This window comes from Danaus plexippus, assembly GCF_018135715.1.
Source record: "Danaus plexippus chromosome 13 unlocalized genomic scaffold, MEX_DaPlex mxdp_15, whole genome shotgun sequence".
Taxonomy (NCBI): domain Eukaryota; kingdom Metazoa; phylum Arthropoda; class Insecta; order Lepidoptera; family Nymphalidae; genus Danaus; species Danaus plexippus.
The window spans coordinates 2074281-2092207 of NW_026869849.1; the positions used below are offsets into that span (position 1 = coordinate 2074281).

General features: G+C 36.2%; 2 protein-coding genes across 2 annotated transcripts; one reads left to right on the forward strand and one right to left on the reverse strand.

Moving 5' to 3' along the window:
• Positions 1-2803: 2803 nt before the first annotated feature.
• On the reverse strand, positions 2804-15656 carry LOC116770458 (transcription elongation factor SPT6). The gene is made up of 24 exons (XM_061527647.1): positions 15498-15656; positions 15295-15388; positions 14892-15091; positions 14661-14780; positions 13972-14129; positions 13578-13711; positions 13046-13164; positions 12774-12946; positions 12078-12231; positions 11650-11792; positions 11281-11415; positions 10205-10359; positions 9599-9720; positions 9049-9233; positions 8647-8812; positions 8397-8539; positions 7967-8061; positions 7342-7522; positions 6940-7126; positions 5655-6587; positions 5182-5429; positions 4690-4894; positions 4456-4552; positions 2804-4369 (listed from the first exon to the last, which is right to left on the reverse strand). Exons 1-24 carry the CDS (start codon positions 15531-15533, stop codon positions 3390-3392), a joined length of 5163 nt encoding a protein of 1720 aa, XP_061383631.1. The 5' UTR covers positions 15534-15656; the 3' UTR covers positions 2804-3389.
• Positions 15657-15917: 261 nt separating this feature from the next.
• LOC116770282 (AH receptor-interacting protein) lies at positions 15918-17880 on the forward strand. The gene is made up of 6 exons (XM_032661689.2): positions 15918-16172; positions 16250-16435; positions 16554-16713; positions 16908-17094; positions 17249-17391; positions 17463-17880. Exons 1-6 carry the CDS (start codon positions 16089-16091, stop codon positions 17681-17683), a joined length of 981 nt encoding a protein of 326 aa, XP_032517580.2. The 5' UTR covers positions 15918-16088; the 3' UTR covers positions 17684-17880.
• Positions 17881-17927: the final 47 nt, after the last annotated feature.

Here is a 17927-nt window from a genome sequence, read left to right on the forward strand (position 1 = left end):
GTTTTCTGAGATAGGGTTTTTGACAGACGAACAGGCAAACAACAAAGTGATTATTTAGATATTTGGATTTTTGAAACTAAACTCAAATTAACTAAGCAATTTTTCGTGCTATATGACAAATTTTCACTCTCGCTAAAATTTTTGTGCAATTTGATTTTTTACTTAAGTACCTACTTACTAACAGTTTTAAGCTAACTTAATATAGATTATTGTTCATAAATATTATTATAAAGGTATTTTATTACCAATCTGTCCCATGACTGATAATACTTCGAAGACATATAATTAAATAATGCCCTTAGTGATATTTAATTCACAGATAGATTATTAATAATGTGCGAATTAAAGTCCTTGAAAAGCTGTACCCGATTTGACAGTTGAAAAAACGATTGAAAGGAATTTTAAAAAAAACTGATTACGAATAACATTTTTTATAGTTACATTTAATCGGTCTAAACGAGGCTATCACGTTTAAGAGGATAATACAAAGGCAAACATTTAAGACACATTTAAGACTTGTAAAAATAAATTAAGATCGAACGACCTTAGATCAGCAAAATTAAAATATATTTTCCTTCCTCAGACTAAAAAATGGACATGCAAGCCGAAGGTCTAGTAAACAGATTATGGTGACTGTATAGTTCCAGTAAAATTTAAAATAATTTATTAGATAAAAGTGCCAAACAATAATACGGAGATACAAATTTTTCCTGAGCATTGACAGCAGTCACTAAGTCTGACAGTAGGTAGATACAGATATATTATATTAAACAGGCATGTTTTGTAATATTTAAACAAAGAGCATAGAGAGAGCAAAAGAAAAACTCCTCTACGTTGGATTTCTTGACTTAGAAATGGCATTCGACCGTGTTCCTCGAAACACCATATGGTGGAATCTCAGGTGTCGAAATGTTCCTAAAACATATGTTTCAAATATCGCCGACATGTATAAGAATGCACGCTCATTTGTGAGAACAACAGTGGGAATGACAAAATCAATACCTGTCACAGAAGGGGTTCGTCAGGGTTCAGTTTTGAGCCCACACTTGTTTAGTATGGTACTGGATACGCTCACTGACGATGCACAACAAAAAGCTCCCTGGACATTTATATACGCGGATGATATAGCGAAATGTATAAATAGCCTCGTAGATCTGCAAATGGCTCTTTACGCATGGAAACAGCAATTGTAGGCAGGAGAACGGACACTGAACGTTGCTAAGACCGAGTACATGGTATTCAATGCTCATACCTCTCGCACTGACCCAATAGTAGTCGATAACCAAATATTGCAAAAATGCGATGAGTACAAATACCTAGGTAATGTAATTGACATATCCGGTCATCTGGAAAGCAACCTCCAATATCGTATCTCCACTGCTTTGCTCAAATGACAGGAAGTAACTGGTGTCATATGTGACAACAAGATACCAGTTAAGCTTAAAGGGTTTATCTACAGATCCATTATAATACCAGTCCTTACCTTTGGAAGTGAGACATAAGAACCTACGAAAAGGCATGTTGATTCAATTCACGTAACCAAAATTAAATGCTGCGGTAGATGTGCGGAGTGACCAGGCTCGATAAGGTCCGTAACGAGTATGTGAGCGATAGCTTTGCGGATAACTTACAAGAAAATCGGCTGCGCTGGTATAGACATGTCAAAAGGAGAGCACCTGACTACATGGGCAACGCAGCACTCAATGTTACTGTATCGGGCAAACGGCGCAGGGGAAGACTAAAGCGACAATGTTTGAGTGTTGTGAAACAAGACATGAGAAGAAGGAAGAGGATGTCCATAATAGAGCGAAGTGGAAGAAGAAAATTAGGAGAGCGAACCCCATAATAATATGGACAAACGCTAAGACGAAGAGAAGTGTTGTAATATTTAAACAAATTATTATTATTTCTTGGCGTTCAAAATTCTATCCACTAATTTTATTTCATTGAGGGTTAAGAAATATGTAAAATAATCGTAGCAAACTGTCTTATATTTGGATTTCGTTGACTTAGAAGCTTAATGTATTCTCTATATTAGCAGATCAGAAGCATTTGTAGTAGATTGGAGCTAAACGCGTTCTTGATTAAAATCAGACGCCAAATCTTACGACGACTCCCTTCATGTCGCTGGATGTTAAAATTAATTTACTTCTTAATTGAATCTTATACGTTTGGAGTTTACAAAGTTTATATTAATATTTTTTTACTCTTTCTATAGAACATTTAAAAGAATAAAACTGAACTGGAATGATTCAAATTTAAAACTATGAATTTAGGAGTTGAAATATATAGGTGACGTGGGAATTATACATTGAAAATTAGTTTTAAATGTTTAAAACAGACACAGAAACTTTTTCCCAAGTCCCTTAAAGGCATTTCAAGCATTTTTGTTACATCTAAAGTTGTCAGCCCATACTATTTTTGTATGAACCTTGGCAAAGTGGTTTGATATTGAATGATAAAGAAAAAAAGCAGGAAATTGTTGGACGAGCAAACTTAACCTAGAGCATGTCCTCTCGACGTGCCTTTTTAGTTATATAGAAATAGTAGGTTCTGTATCTACATTGACAGTGCACTTACAATGTATGTGGGGTGAAGACCATATAATGTATGTAACCACGTCCTAAGCCTAGGTCTGACCTTTTGCAGGTACTTTTGGGACCTTCTCACTCCCCAGGCCCTTCAGACCCGAATTTCAGAGTTGGTATACCCACCCAGTGATTAAGTCAAATCAAATAATGCGACAGCAATAGCCAAGTCGGGAAAAATGTGACGAGTCACACATAAATTAAAACAACAGCAATTCAATTTGTCATAATTTTATTAGTTTTTATCAGGTAAAGGCTGATTACATAAGATTGAGAGGTTACTAACCTGTAGACATTTCTATTGTTTCGATGGGCACGACCCGGTCCATCCTAACGTAACAAGGTATTACAGTTCGTTTGCTTTGTCATGTTTACCAATCACCTCGGTATAATAAAAAAATATAGATACAATTACAATTATTGCCTAAAATCATCGAATCAAATCAATAAATAGTCATAAGTCACTTAATTATAACGGACAAGATTGCGTGACAGGTCAATAAAATGCGATTTGAATAACGCGCGTTGCTATCTTCGGCAAACCAATGATGGATTATGATTTCGATATAAGATCATTATTTAACTATTACAATTACCTTGGCTATCTATATAACTCGAAACTTACATTCCGTTCGCTGAGCGTCCAGAGCACACTCACAGCGGACACCGACGACGTGCTCTCACCGGAGTGAGCTGTGTGAGGGGAGGGGAGTGGGGGTATTTCGAGTGTGGTGACGTCATCAGAGCGATCCGTCGTCGCGGACCTTACAAGTCTCATACAAAAGTAAAAACCATAGCTATCTAATTCTCGTCGTAGAGCGGTGTCGCGTCCCCTAATGACATAGAGCGCGGCGACGTGTTCGTGTGCGGCGTGGAACGTGCGGAGTGCGAGCGTGACGACCGGCCGGAGGACGTGTGGCCGTGTGGCGTGGCGTGAGGCGTGCTGTGTGGCGTGCTGTGGACCGACGAGCGGGCGTCGTGCCGCGGTGTGCCGCGTGAGTCGTGGCGAGGGGTGCCGCGAGAGTCGTGGCGGGGGGTGGCGCGAGCGTCGTGGCGGGGTGTACGCGTTGCGTGTCGAGGAGTCGAGGTACTCTCGTCCCGGGCTCGGTGCCGCACCCAGTCCTCCGCCGCCTTCTGCCAGTCTGATGGCTCGGTGTACACGGAAGGTTGAGGTTTATGGCGAGGGATGGCTGGCGTCAAGAAGTCAGGCTGGCGGGGCGTGGTGGCGAAGGGCGTCATGTAGGGTGTCTGTGCAGATGGCGTATAAGGGGTGTTGATGTATGCGGGCCCAGGAGTATGTGCGGGAGTATGGAAGGCAGGTGTGTGTGCTGCGGGAGTGTGGTACAGAGCAGAGGCGAGCCCATGAGGCGTTCTCAGGGCTGGTGTGCGGGTCACGGGAGTGCCCGATGGTGGAGGCTCCCGGAAGTGCTCCTTAAACCATTTGAGGAGACCGCCGAGGGAGTCGAACATCCTCTGCCTAAATTTATATCCGTCCGGCGTCACCGATATATACTCGTGTGTACACCTCGCCCTAGGAAGATATGATAGGAGGAATCTTCCGGGATGGTTCTTAGCGGCGGATATGACGTAGTGAATCTTATTGGGATTCTTCGACTTCTCGTCTTTGAGAATCTCTTCAGCCTTGTCTCTCATGCCGCCAAGGTTCTTGTAGTATTTGTAAGCAATGAGGTCTCTCGCATGACCCGCCATAGGTGTAACGTATCTCGCGATAATTTCATCCAAGTCTTCAAACTCTGATCCCTGTATCCAAAGACTACGACCTGAACCCAAATGATGACATTAATAATTTCTATCTATTGTCTATAGATGTATATGAAAACAAAGATAAAAGGTAACTAATACACACCTAAAGAAAAGGCATTCTCTTTGCCCTCTTCCCGCACGTCAATGTGCTGGCATATACCGTCTGCCACCTTCCAGGTGACTGTCAGGTGATCAGATCCCTGCAATATTTAGGATTTGGAATTTATGCCATAAACGCTATTAAAAAAAAAACTTGGCAAAAAAATAACGACTATACTGGACTATAAAAGCCATATACATCGCATGCATTAACTATGGACTATTATATATATATTACCTTACTGCTAGGCCTAACTATGACTTCCCCTTGTGCCATGTTCTCCATGAGCTTTTCGGCTTCAGCGAAACTTATATTGTGGAATGCTGGATGTACTATAACTCGTTTCACATACTGCATTCGCTCTTTAGTCTGCTTAGTCTCTGTGTCTTTTCGGACATCTTTGTCCTCAGATTCTTGATCGTAGTAAGGATCTTTTGGTGGTCTGAAATCAATACAATAAAATTATTAAAAAAAAACCAATGTTGACTGTTTTTTATAGAAAGTGCTATGCATTGCTAATGGATATCTATGACGTTGTTGTAAATACTTTGATATTGAAGGGGCGAGTAACACAACAGAAAATAAGGAGAGGAAGGAATTTCGTCTCTCTCAAATAACAATTTTAAGGCTCGTTGTCAAATTGCTAGTACCTCCAAAGGGCTAGGTAGTAAACGAACTACAGTAACGACATACCATCTTAAATATTGGAAAATATTAACTATTACTAACCTCCACTCATTATTCTTATCCAACAAGTCAGACGATTTAGAGGAACAATCTACCGAAAATCTTTCAACATCAATCTTTAATATCCTACAATGTATGGTCTGGCCTATTCTGACCCTCTCTGTGGGGTCAGTGACGTGTCTGTCTGAGAGGTTCTTTATATGTATGTAGCCCGACAGGCCGTTGTCTAATCTGACCCTAACCCCCGTCGCTTGACCCGGACACGCGCCTGCGTCGAAATGATTCCATACCTGCAATTAAGCAAGTCCTAGTAAATATTTACTGTGTTAAGGTATTTCTTTGATTGCAACACTTATTTTTTTAGTACTTATTGGTGAGACAAAAAAATATTTATTTGATTGAGGTCAGCCTGAAAACGGCTGAGGTGTATATTATTTTCAATCTATGGTAGAAAATTTTGTATAAAAAATAATTAACGAAATAGTAAAAAATATACAAAATAATTTATATATTACCTCAGAGAGTTCAGGAAAGTCGTTCTTGTGGCAGAAGGGACATTCCCACAATCCGGTTTCGTCATTTCTGACGGGATTCGCCTGATCTAACATTTCCCTTTGAGGTTTCCTATGCGAGATACCTATGACGGTTGCCAGCACCATTTTACCAACATACAGAGTTTCCGGGGTCTCTTTGGTCAACATATCGAATAATTCCTCGGGTGTCGGCGATCGATATGCGACTCTGAGATCTTTGTATCTAGAGTTCAATTCGGCTCTGATGTCGTAGAGCGTTATGCTCTTATTACCGAAACCCTGCCTTTCTAATTCCTCTGCGAACGCGTCTAAATCCAAGTCTTTCAACCTTTCGGGCGCTTCCAGAATCTCCTCCAGGGCTCCGGCTGGGTTCGCGTCTTCGTCCTCGTACTCCAGAGCGTCTACGGCCATTTTTCTCGCCCATTCATACGTTTCCGGATGAACTCTGGAACCGTCCAATACTTCTATATACGCCTCCGTACTGTCACCGAGACTGCTGGTATCGATCCTTATAAAACCGGAGCAATTGATGAAAACCTTCGGCCCCATGTGACAGACCGTGACCAATTGGGTCCTGTTCTCTAGCTTCTGGTTAGTTTGTTTGAATAACTTTATGAGAGCCTGCGCCTTCCTCGGCCCTAAACCACAAACGAATTGTAGCAACTCAGTCCCTCGCCCGGTAAGTACCGCTTCATTAACGTCTACGCCGACTTCATTAATCCTGTTAACGAACTCCAACTCGATTCCTTCCAACAGGTCCTCTTTAGGCAACTGGTCTTGTAGCGGATGGTATCGTAGACAAAGTATTTCTTCGTCGGGGCCACAGAGCTGCGATATCTCCATCAGGGGATCTTGTAAGAGACGCGCCTGACAAATCGCTTGCCTCAACGTTTCCGGATATTCTCTGAAGTCGTTCTGAAAGAAATATTATTCACCTATTGTATTATTATGTTTCTCACCAAGCATACTTATTTTATTTGCGAAGTTCAAAAGCACATTAAAACCTTAATGTAATATATAATTAGTATTCAAATCTTCGGAAGTAAATTAACTGCACTTATAGTCGCCTACAATAAAATAAAAAAACTATTAAGAATAAAATTTTCAAAAATTCCATGTCAAAAATAAGCTTTAATTTCGTACAATGACTAATTGGCTACATTAAAATAGGTCATAAACAAAATATAAACAATGCTTTGGGGAGAGCGAAAAATATAACCACTGCTTAGCCACTCTCCCCCCTTCTTCCACACCAGTTGGTACTGACCCGTCCTCTTATACTATTGCTGTATATTTTGCTGATGGTGTTGTCGGCTATCTCGACTGGTATCCTCGGGAACTGTTCATCATCCACCAGCTGCGCCACGCACTCCGCGACGTCCGCCTTCACCGACAACGCCTCACGAGACTCGCCGCCGATCACGATCACATGGGGCTTCTTACGCTGGATAAACCTGAAATTATCAGGTGATAAAAATAATATTTATTTTTAACACGTACTATAGAAATATATATATATACATATAAGTCACAGAAGGGATATATCAATTCAGTTATACCTAGTGGTTTTGTCAATTTTACGAAATGATATATACCACTGTATGTAAAATAATCCCACAGTATTTTCCACCACTACTCCTGCTATTTCAATGGGCTATGTATTAAGTACCGCCTGAGGGACGTCATGTCGGCCTCCTTGTTCCGTCTCTCCGCGGCGTCCCAGGCGTTCCTCCTCAGCAGGAGATGCGGCAGTCTCAGATGGTCGACCACCTCCCCGGCCGCCGCGACCACCGTGGCGAACGCGCACTGAGTACGCTCCGGCACGTAAGCGATAGACATCACACGGAGACCTTACATGTAACAACGAAACAGATGTATACAAATGCATTAATGTGTTGTAACGTTTTTTTAAACTATAAAGTGATATTTTTATATATTGATATTTTACTTTTTTTTTCTTTTTTCAAATATTAGTTATTTGGCATGGTTTTATAATTGAAAAATATATTATACAAACCAGGCTGTAATTTATGATTTGTTATAAAGATTATTAAAATTTTTTTTAAAGATTGATTCAGAAGAAATTATATATATGTATATATCTTCAGGCAATTAATTTTTTGTTGAATCTTTATATACTTTCCTTGAAGATGATACACACATGATTAATCACACCACATTAACCACAATTTCTAAATAAATAAAGAAAATAATTTAACAAAATAATGAATTATGGATTAGGCGTCTATATAATACGTATTGAACAATGAAATATGTCTCTCGATGTAACCTACCATTTGAAGAGTCCCATTCTTCGTCGTCCTCATCAGACACCCTGGACTCATAAGGAGCCACCTTGAGCCAATCATACAGACGACGTCGACAACACCTGCACAATAAAACACTATTAGGAAACCACAGAATAAAAGAAATACACGAAATTATAATATACTTTTGATACAATATTGTACATCTTAAATAAAATTATGCACAATAATTTTTGATCTTTATTACAGTAATATGATAATTTTCACATCAACACTCTACATACTCGTATGTACGTTATATCTTAAGGTTTTCATATACACAATACTCATTTATATATTTGTAGTATTTTTTAATGACCTGAGCATACATATTAAGTCAATACTAAAATATTTACAAAGATTCTATATTAATTTGAGCACATACTCAAAACTCAATCTACACCCTGTATATACTGACTTGAGCACATAATCCTTAGCTTCTTGCAACAGCACCGCGTGTAGTTCTCGTCTCAGTTCTGGTATAACGATCTTAGTGAGCGCCAGTGTCACGGCCTGCGCCCGCAGCTCGTTCCACGCCTGAACTGTGGCCGCAAACTCGTCCTATAAGACGTTATATTTAAATGTCAATGCCCAAATAAATGGCGTTCTTAAATTATCTGTTTTTTCATTGTATGTTGTATGTATATGTATGGCTTCAATGTACTAACTTTTTGATACAACTGTTTCAGTTCCTCTAGGTAGCTGGGGCTCGTGTTTCCCTCGATCTGTTCGCTGATCGTCAACTCTAGCAGCTTGTCGTCCGCCGCTATCGTCAACCTCAGGAACTGGTCCCCGGTGAGGTCACGAACGGGTTTCTTTTTCAAATATTTCATGCTGAAGGTTATAATTTCCACATATATAAAATAGGCAACGGGTTTATATACTCTTAAATAGGAAATATCAGGAAATTTGTACGTTTATCTTTAGTAGTTAATTCTACACACACACACACACACTTTACTACAAGTCCAATCACACTAAATATATTTTTTTGTAATGAAACCAAGACCATTAGTATCGTCGTTGGGATGAGTGTGATGACGTCACAGCTATAGTATGTAATACCTCACCTGTAACAGGGATGTCCCTCATCGATTTCCTTCAGACCGCGCGGGGTAGGTTTGGTTGTGACGGTGGCCCTCTCTCTCAAAGCATCCCTAAGCGTCGCACGTAGTAGAGGTTCCCGAGCCAACTGCACACCACACATATACACGGCGCGACGGACCACCTCACTGCAGGACCCGCCCGGAGACACCTGTAGGTACAACAACGGATCAAGTTACAGTGGTCGTGAGAATAAAAGATATCAAGTCTCTGATCATGTAAGAGCTAAGAGGCAATTTGAATTTAATAAAAATTAAGGTGTTCAAACTTGTGAGTTTACATATTATATTGTGGTAAGATAACGAATTCACTTCGTCTGTCAAAGACAATCGTGCATAGATAAAAACAATGTGTATACTATTAGTTGGCAAACTTAATGGCAAAAACAAAATCATCTTATATATCATGTTTTTTCTTTCAAGAATTCCTGGTTCGTGTTTATCATGTACATGAATCTGGCAAGAATATTGTCAATCCATGTCCAAAAATATATATCCATATATAGAAACGACATACATATTCGGCGGCGGCCTCTAGCGGCGGTACAGGTTGTTGTTCCACCTCGTGACGCTGGTAGTTGTCTCGGACGTTCTCAGCGAACTGCTCCGGGGAGAGACCGAATTTCTTCACCAGAGGCTCTGAAACCATATAAAGAATACAGAAATTATTAACATACATGCAGATACTCGGGAGTGCTTTGCATCCAAAAAATAACTTCCTATGGGAAGTTTTTATAATATAAAAATACACCAGTTACCTCTAGTTAGATACTATAACAACATTAAATGAAGTTAATTATTAAAAACTACATTGTTTTGCCTGTGGCTTCGTCCACGTGAAAAATGATATTAGGTTCATATAAATATAGTGCCAAAGAAATTAGCCAAAATGCATGGTCATCTGAAGTCGGCGTCACGTGAATTCGTACAAAATACAATTTTTATGCCCGGATACCGCAGGAACCACTCCTAAGAGCGAAATAAATTATCATAAATATATTATTCTGGTGAGCAAGATAATTTGTGTGTTTCATCAAAATGCGCATGAGCACCTAGCATCCATAAATCCTCACAAACTTTCGCATTGATAAGACTAGTAGGGTTATAGTGAGATTCCACTAACCGATGCCAGCCTTCCTGCAGAGTTCGTATGGTCCGGAGCGGACAGCATATTTAACCTCTGTGGCCTCTTCATCATCAGGTTCAGCGGCGACCACAGCAGCCGCCGCCTCTTCTGGATCCTCGCCGTTCTTCTCTGCTTCTTCACGTGCTAACTTCCTGGAGAATAAGGGTTTTTAAGATAAAAACTACAGTATATTTGCCTTATGAGTAGGAAAATAAGTTTAGATTAGAGTCGTATTCAGAAGTTTCGCATGAATTGGAAGTATTTAAAATATTATACAAGAAGAAGAAGTCGTCGAAGAAAAGTCGTGGTGGCTTGGAGGTTAAAAGGCCCGCCTCTCATACGTGAAGGCGCGGGTCGAAACCTGGCAAGTACCAATGTGATCTTTTCAGAGTCATATGCACTTTCTAAGAGTATTTAGACACTACTGGCTGGAACAGGCTACAGCAAGCCTTGGGGTCTAAATAGCCCCAAAAAAAAGTGCTGGTGCAGAAGGCAAGGGGAAATCACTGCAACTATCTTCCCATGAAAGTCATCATGTTTACGGATCACTGATACGTGATGACCACGACGAGTCTGCAAAGACTCTTGCAACGATGATGATGATACAAGAAGTTTTTTTTTAAATTTAAGTGGAAGATTTATAACATATTTTATCCAAGATTTTTATGATTCAATTTAATATATATTATACATAGTTTTTAGATTTATCTATACTTCGAAATAGATACGAAAATATTTGCAACATTCCATAGCCATCAATAAACAGAAAACACTCTTTGAATTTTAGTTACCAGAATAGAATTGTTTAAAAACCATGAAGTTTAATTTTTTCACAGCTCCATGAGACTATAAACGTAAATATATGATACGTAAATGGATATTCCATATTTTCCTCAGATTAAGGTACAAAACGTTAAGAAAAGCACCCCTAAGGTGACATTAATTTTCTCAATAAACTAATACATGGTTCTATATAAAATTAATTATGTTCCATATTCTAATGACCGAATGAAAAACCACCAATACATCAAGGTACAATATGTTAAGAATAGTAAATAATATTCTTCTCATACTTTTTCTCTTCTAGCTCCTTCTTCCTCTCCTTACTTCTTTGTACCTTCTGCATCTCGGGTAAGTCGTGTGAATAGTACAGGAGGAAATGTGTGTGGACATCACGCAACTCCTCCGGCGTCTGTATGTTCTTCAGTCTAATAACACAATCATTTTAGAATAAAAATATTACCCTATTTATATAGAAATAAAATTTTTAAATCAATTTGTTTACTGCATCTAGCAGAACTAATATGAACCAACACTAAGAGCAAAATTGTTAGTATTGAATACATAAAACTGAATTGAAAATACAAAGCTAAAGTAATGAGATGAAAATATAATAATAATAACAGACATAATCATAATAACAACAATTGTGAACAGCCCACCTATCAATATCTTCATCCTTAATAAGTCTCATGGTGTCGGGTATGGGGGCGTCTGGATCAGCCATAACTTTATCAAGCTGAAACTCCCTCATGTTTTCTATAAGGCGCAATAAATTCTCCTTGCGCTGTTTCAATTGACACCACTAGAAAAAAAAAACAATTAATAGTTTCTTCATTGGGCAATACTCAGAACATGACGGATATTATTTAAATATTTCAGTATTACCATCTAAAATTTACATTTTATGTGATATTACAAACTGGACACAGAAAAGTAAGCATTTATTTAAAATTGGAACATATGATTTAAAATTAGAAAAGGTTTGAACAATTAATGAATTTATAATTGCAAATAAGCTTTTTATATATTCACATGATATATTTATATGAATTAAATAAATAAATTTAATTTTTATAACATGACTCACCTTGGCATCATACTTATAAACCTTCCACAGATCATTAATACTTAATTCGGGCTGCACATACTCCTTACGATAAAACGCTATAAAAGGAACTTCCAATGTCTGGTTTCTCATAAAATCTAAGGCCTGACGAATCTTTATCACTGTACCTCCGGTACTGAAACGACATTTTATATAAAATACAATACACATTTTGTTAATAGTTTTCACACTAAGAACAGGTTAAAATATTCCTAACTGAAATTTTTTATTAATATTTCATACAAATCTAATCTAACTGCCATTTTCATTCCTATAATTACTGTACTTTGAGAATGGCATGAATGCACACACATAAGTAATTTCAATACTAGTTAGTTTAATATAGATATATCAAAATTAGAATCCCTCTAAAATTCAAATCATAGTCAATTAAGTAGCTCAAAAATAAAATAGATCCTACATCATTTTATGTAGAGACAAAATCTTAAAAATTTAAATGAAAGTAATATTTTCAGATTATTACGCGTATTTTATTATTTTTAAAAACTACATACTCGTCTCGTCCGTCGTTGATCACGGTTGCTGCAAAGTAACCGAAACGTCGGGAGTATGTAGTTTTAAAAATACTGAAATACGCGTAGCAATACCAAAATTTTACTTTCTTTTAAATGAATACTCGCAAGTCTTAGATCTCATTAAAGTATTTTAATGTCTCACCGCCGAGTTCGTTCCCTCGCTTCCTGTGAATCAGCTTTGGACACGGGCGCTTTAAGGAACGCCTGTTTATAAATCCATTCAGCTTCATCTTCCAACTCCGTGCTGCCTTCTTCAACTGGTGTTATAGGCACCTCACGGATTTGCATACGCTCCGGCACATCAGTTTTTCTTATCTACAAAAACATTAATATATTAAATATAAATATACATATATATATATATATCTGAACACAGTATCGTGTAATAACAAACGTATAAATAATATGAATGACCTCATTATCTAAATCGGTGAAGTGACTCCGCTTCAGCTCACTAGGCTCATATATTTCAAATATTGACTTTTTACTTGGACGTTTCGCTTTACCCTTTTTAGTCCTTCTTCTCTCTCCGCCTGCAGTCAACATGCAAATATAATATACATTCCGTATAAACTTTCGTAAGGTATATTTCAACATATTCAGTTGTAAAATACAATGAATAGATAATAAGATAAGTATTTATTTATGTCTATGTATTTACAGGTGATGTCGCAAAATTTTTAAACGTTTCTATGAGTCTTTAAAATTTAATTTCAGAACGTGTTTCGGAATGAAGACGAATAATTAGCTATCAAAATATATTTGAAAGTAGAAGATTCAAAGTCCAACTAAGATTATTAGTTACAGTTCCCTTATATAAGGATGTGAATATAAGATACTAAAAAGCATGGTTCTTTATAATTTAGTTAATACAGCTAAATTTTATAGACTATAATGTGTCTTAGGTTTAACATTTGCATGTAATGTTTTTAATCTGTGTACCAACCTTCTTCTTCCTCGTCTTCAATATATTCATCCAAATCCTCATCGTCTTCATCTTCATAGTCTTCTTCACCATACTTCTCAAACTCATCATAATCAAAATCTACACCAAATATATCCTGACCCTCTTGTAATGACCTGTATAAGCATTTATTACATGTAATTTTTATACTTAAACATATTACTATTTACTGTAAGTTATAGCTAAGTATCTTAAAGTCATTATTTTTCTAAACTTATCTTTAAAAAAAACCGAGGAAAATACTACAGTGGAAAAAAAAAATTTACAATTTGCATTTTAATAGAGAATATTAAGTTCAATTAATACCCATTTTTTTTGTTTATTATGCTTTTATAGGAACAACAAAAATATATTTCTAGTTAATATGATAACTTACGCATCAGTAAAAATAGGTTTGCGTTTTTTCTTTCTTTCAGCTATGGGTCTCCCGTCGTCGTCAACAATGAAGTCATCAGCATCCGACTCCATATCTTCATTCTCATCGTCATATTCTATTTCCCTCGGTGCAGCTGATTCTGAACGATTTTCATCCTCCTGTAACATTTCAACAATAGAGTATGAGTTTTTTTTCGACTTGACTTGTTGCTGTTAGCCTTATTGGCTTTTACAACGTAACCAGAAGGGGTGGGTGGCCCAATGGGGCCAACCCGTTTAATTCGGTCCTGAAGGGCCTGCCAGGCATTTCGCCCTACCCAAGGGTGCCTCTAAGAAGCCGGACGTCAGCTTAGGACGTCATTGAAGGGGAGGATGGCATCGAGTGATTTGACTGCATGACACGCCCAGACGGCAGAATGCTGGACCCAATCAATATCAATGCTATCAAACTCAATGTATAGAAATTTAAAAAAGAATACTTTTTACACTGAATGTAAAACTTTCATATTATTTTTCGTATAACTGTAACTATATAAAATAGTTAAAAGTTATATAACCAACCAATATAATTGATACAACTTTCATGCTTTAAGTATATTTTAATGTTAAATGTATATTTATATACTACTAATTAACCATTGGACTTCTTTTTACTCTTTGTATAATAACGCTAACTTGTCAATAGCTCACCTCATCGGAGCCACCAACAAAGAGTTTCTCAGCTATAACCTCCCTCTCCAAATCAGGGTCATCAGCCCCTTCATTGTCACTGTCATCATCCTCCAAACGTCTCAATCTCTTAAATTTATTCTGCAAAATAACATAAATATAACTAGTTTAATATTATTTGTGATGTCCATTAGCATCTTTAAACATGTTAAATGTTTTCTTTTAAAAACATTTTATATACAAATAACTTACTCTAGCAACTTTAACACCAAGATTTTCCTCGATGAGGTCATAATCTTCGTCTTCCAATCTATCATCAAGCTCATCATCACTTTTTTTTCTTTTCTTTGGGCCAACACTGGCATCTGAATCCTCACCATCACTTCCAGATTCTTCTATGGGTGCATCATCTATAAGATCCTTCAACTCCTCGCGTAGCCTTTCTTCATCATCTACAATAATTCACATTGTGAATAACATTGTTTGCTTAAAAATAACCTGAAATTTCGTGCTCCATTTTACTGTAGATACCTATTTATTTCTTTTAAATCAACAATATAACCTATAAAAGGCCACAGAATTCAAACTAAATTAATTTTAGTGTCTTTACTTGAGTAGAAATTGTAGTTTTCGAAGATGTAAATAAAGCACTAACTCTCTTCCTCTTCGTCTTCATCATCACTTTGAACGGCAGCTTTACGCTTTGGCTTTTTACGCTCAGTTGGTTTCTCATCCTCTTCAGATTCTACCTAAAATTATTATATGAATCTCCATTGAATTAATAAGATAAAGAAGGAACTTATATTGAGACTTTTCAACAATAAAGTTCACATAAGCATTGTTACTATTTTAACCAACCTCGCTCTCAGCTTCTGAATCCAAAAAATCTGCCATTATTACTTATTCTAAAGAAAAGTCTAAACTTAACTAACTTATTAAATAATTTAATAATATATGAATATCTAAATGAGAAAAGAAAAAGCCTACGAATACGAATAGAAATCACTAATGTTAAAACACAGATAATCAATTCACCGAAAACAATGCTGCCATTCACTAAATCATTGTTTTTTATTCTTTAGTTTAAGTCAAATGCTATCTGTTTCTTTTAGAAAATTGTTTATTTAAATTTATCCTAAAATAATATCGGTATTGATATCTTGATATGATATTTAAATGTAATTTTTTTAATTGCATAATATCTTTTTATTGTCTATAACTTAAGTGACATTTTCAGGTCAATACTAAATCTCGATGGTCATGTGAAAATAAAACATAAATATAAACATGACATTCTAGAATATAGATTATCAGATTACGAATACAAGTAGTTGTTTGATACCAGATTTAATAGTTAAGGTCCAAAGGAAGAAATCAAAGCTATAAGTATTTCACTATTTACTACATATCGATACATATTTTGATTTAAATTTATAAATTATATTTTTAATGAAAATGAGTACTGGAACTCCAATAACGAAAAATATTATTCATGTCGGAAAAAAATATGTTCCCATCGAAGACGGCAGCAAAGTAAGTAATTGCTAATATTTTTTTGTGACAAAATTCTACTGTAAATAGAAACTAAACATCACCTTGCATTGCCTTAGGTATATTTCCACTTTCAAACATGGAAGTTGGGGAAGGACAGGATATTAATAGACGACAGTAGGAAAATGGGGAAAAAGGAACCTATGGTGCTAGTTATTGGACACAAATTTAAACTTGAATGCTGGGAAACAATTATTAAGATGATGGCCATTGGTGAAGTCGCAAGTTTTCACGTGAAAAAAGAGGTGGAGAATTTTGTTACCACTATATTTTATGATTAATTATTAAATGTCGTCACAAAAATAACAAATAGTAATGATATTTTGTGAAACAAGAGTAATAAAATAACATTATTCATTACAGTTAGTATATAGCTACCCATTTGTGTCCAAAACTCTCAGAGAAATGGGTCAGGAGCAGAGAATAAAGCACAGTTGTACAATGACATTGCACACAGAGGGTATAGGCTATGCCGATTTGGATGGTCTTATTAATCAACCATGTGACTTGGAGTTTGTTATCGGTAACTACAAAACTAGATATATGTTTTGTTTAAAATGTCAATTAAGAACTACGAAGCATTTGATTGTCTTGCAATTTTAATATTGTGCCTAATAAAAAAGTTTTAGACTCTATTTAACGATTATTGTCTTGATTTAAACATATTACTGAGGTTAATTGTATAAATAGTTATATACATATTTTCTCTTGATGTAGAATTATTAAAAGTTGAAAATTCAAGTGAATATGAGAAGGAATTATGGCAGATGAGTACTGAAGAGAAATTTAATATGATCCCTGAGCTGAAAAAGAAGGGTAATATGCTGTATGGACAGAAATTATTTGATGAAGCAGAGAAGGCTTACACCGAGGCTTTATCTATTCTAGAACAAATGATGTTAAGGTAATAATATTATATGGTCAAATTTTTAATGAAGAATGGCCTCGCAATTCCAACTATTGAAACCTTAAATCTGAAAAGTATAGTGTGGAAAATGTTTTATATATATATGGTTACTATTTATTTTTGAAAACTGAATGGAAGTTTTTATTTTTAGGGAAAGAAAATGTGATAATGAATGGATAACACTAAACAAAATCAAAATTCCTATCCTACTCAACTATGCACAGTGCAAATTGATCAAAGAAGAATATTATTCAGTTATAGAACACTGCAACACTATCCTGCAACATGATAAAGGTATTTGTTCTAGTTTATTTAATGGAAATAATTTTAAAAATACATTTTTTTTTATTATTAATTCTTTTTAGACAATGAAAAGGCTTTGTACAGACGAGCTAAAGCTCACACAGGGGCCTGGAATCCAGATGCTGCGGAAGAAGATTTTAGAAGATTAAAAAAATTAAATCCAGCTATGACCGCCATATGCGATAAAGAATTGGAATATTTAAAAAAATTACGCCATGAAAAAACAGAACAAGACCGTGATGCACTGAAAAATCTATTTGGTACAGAGATCGCGGCTTCCTAGCATAAACTGAATTATTGCAAAAGCAATAATTCAACGAAACGACTAAAACGACTTTTAAAGAAAAACCTTAAAGTTATCGTATTTTGTGCTATAATATTTACTTGTGTAATGACTCTATTTATACTGAGACTATAAGGACTATTATAAAAATATATCTAAAATAAAAATTATTGTAATATATTTATGTGTGCAATATACTTTAAGTTCTTTTATTTTACTTACGTCATATAATAGTGTTTTTAAA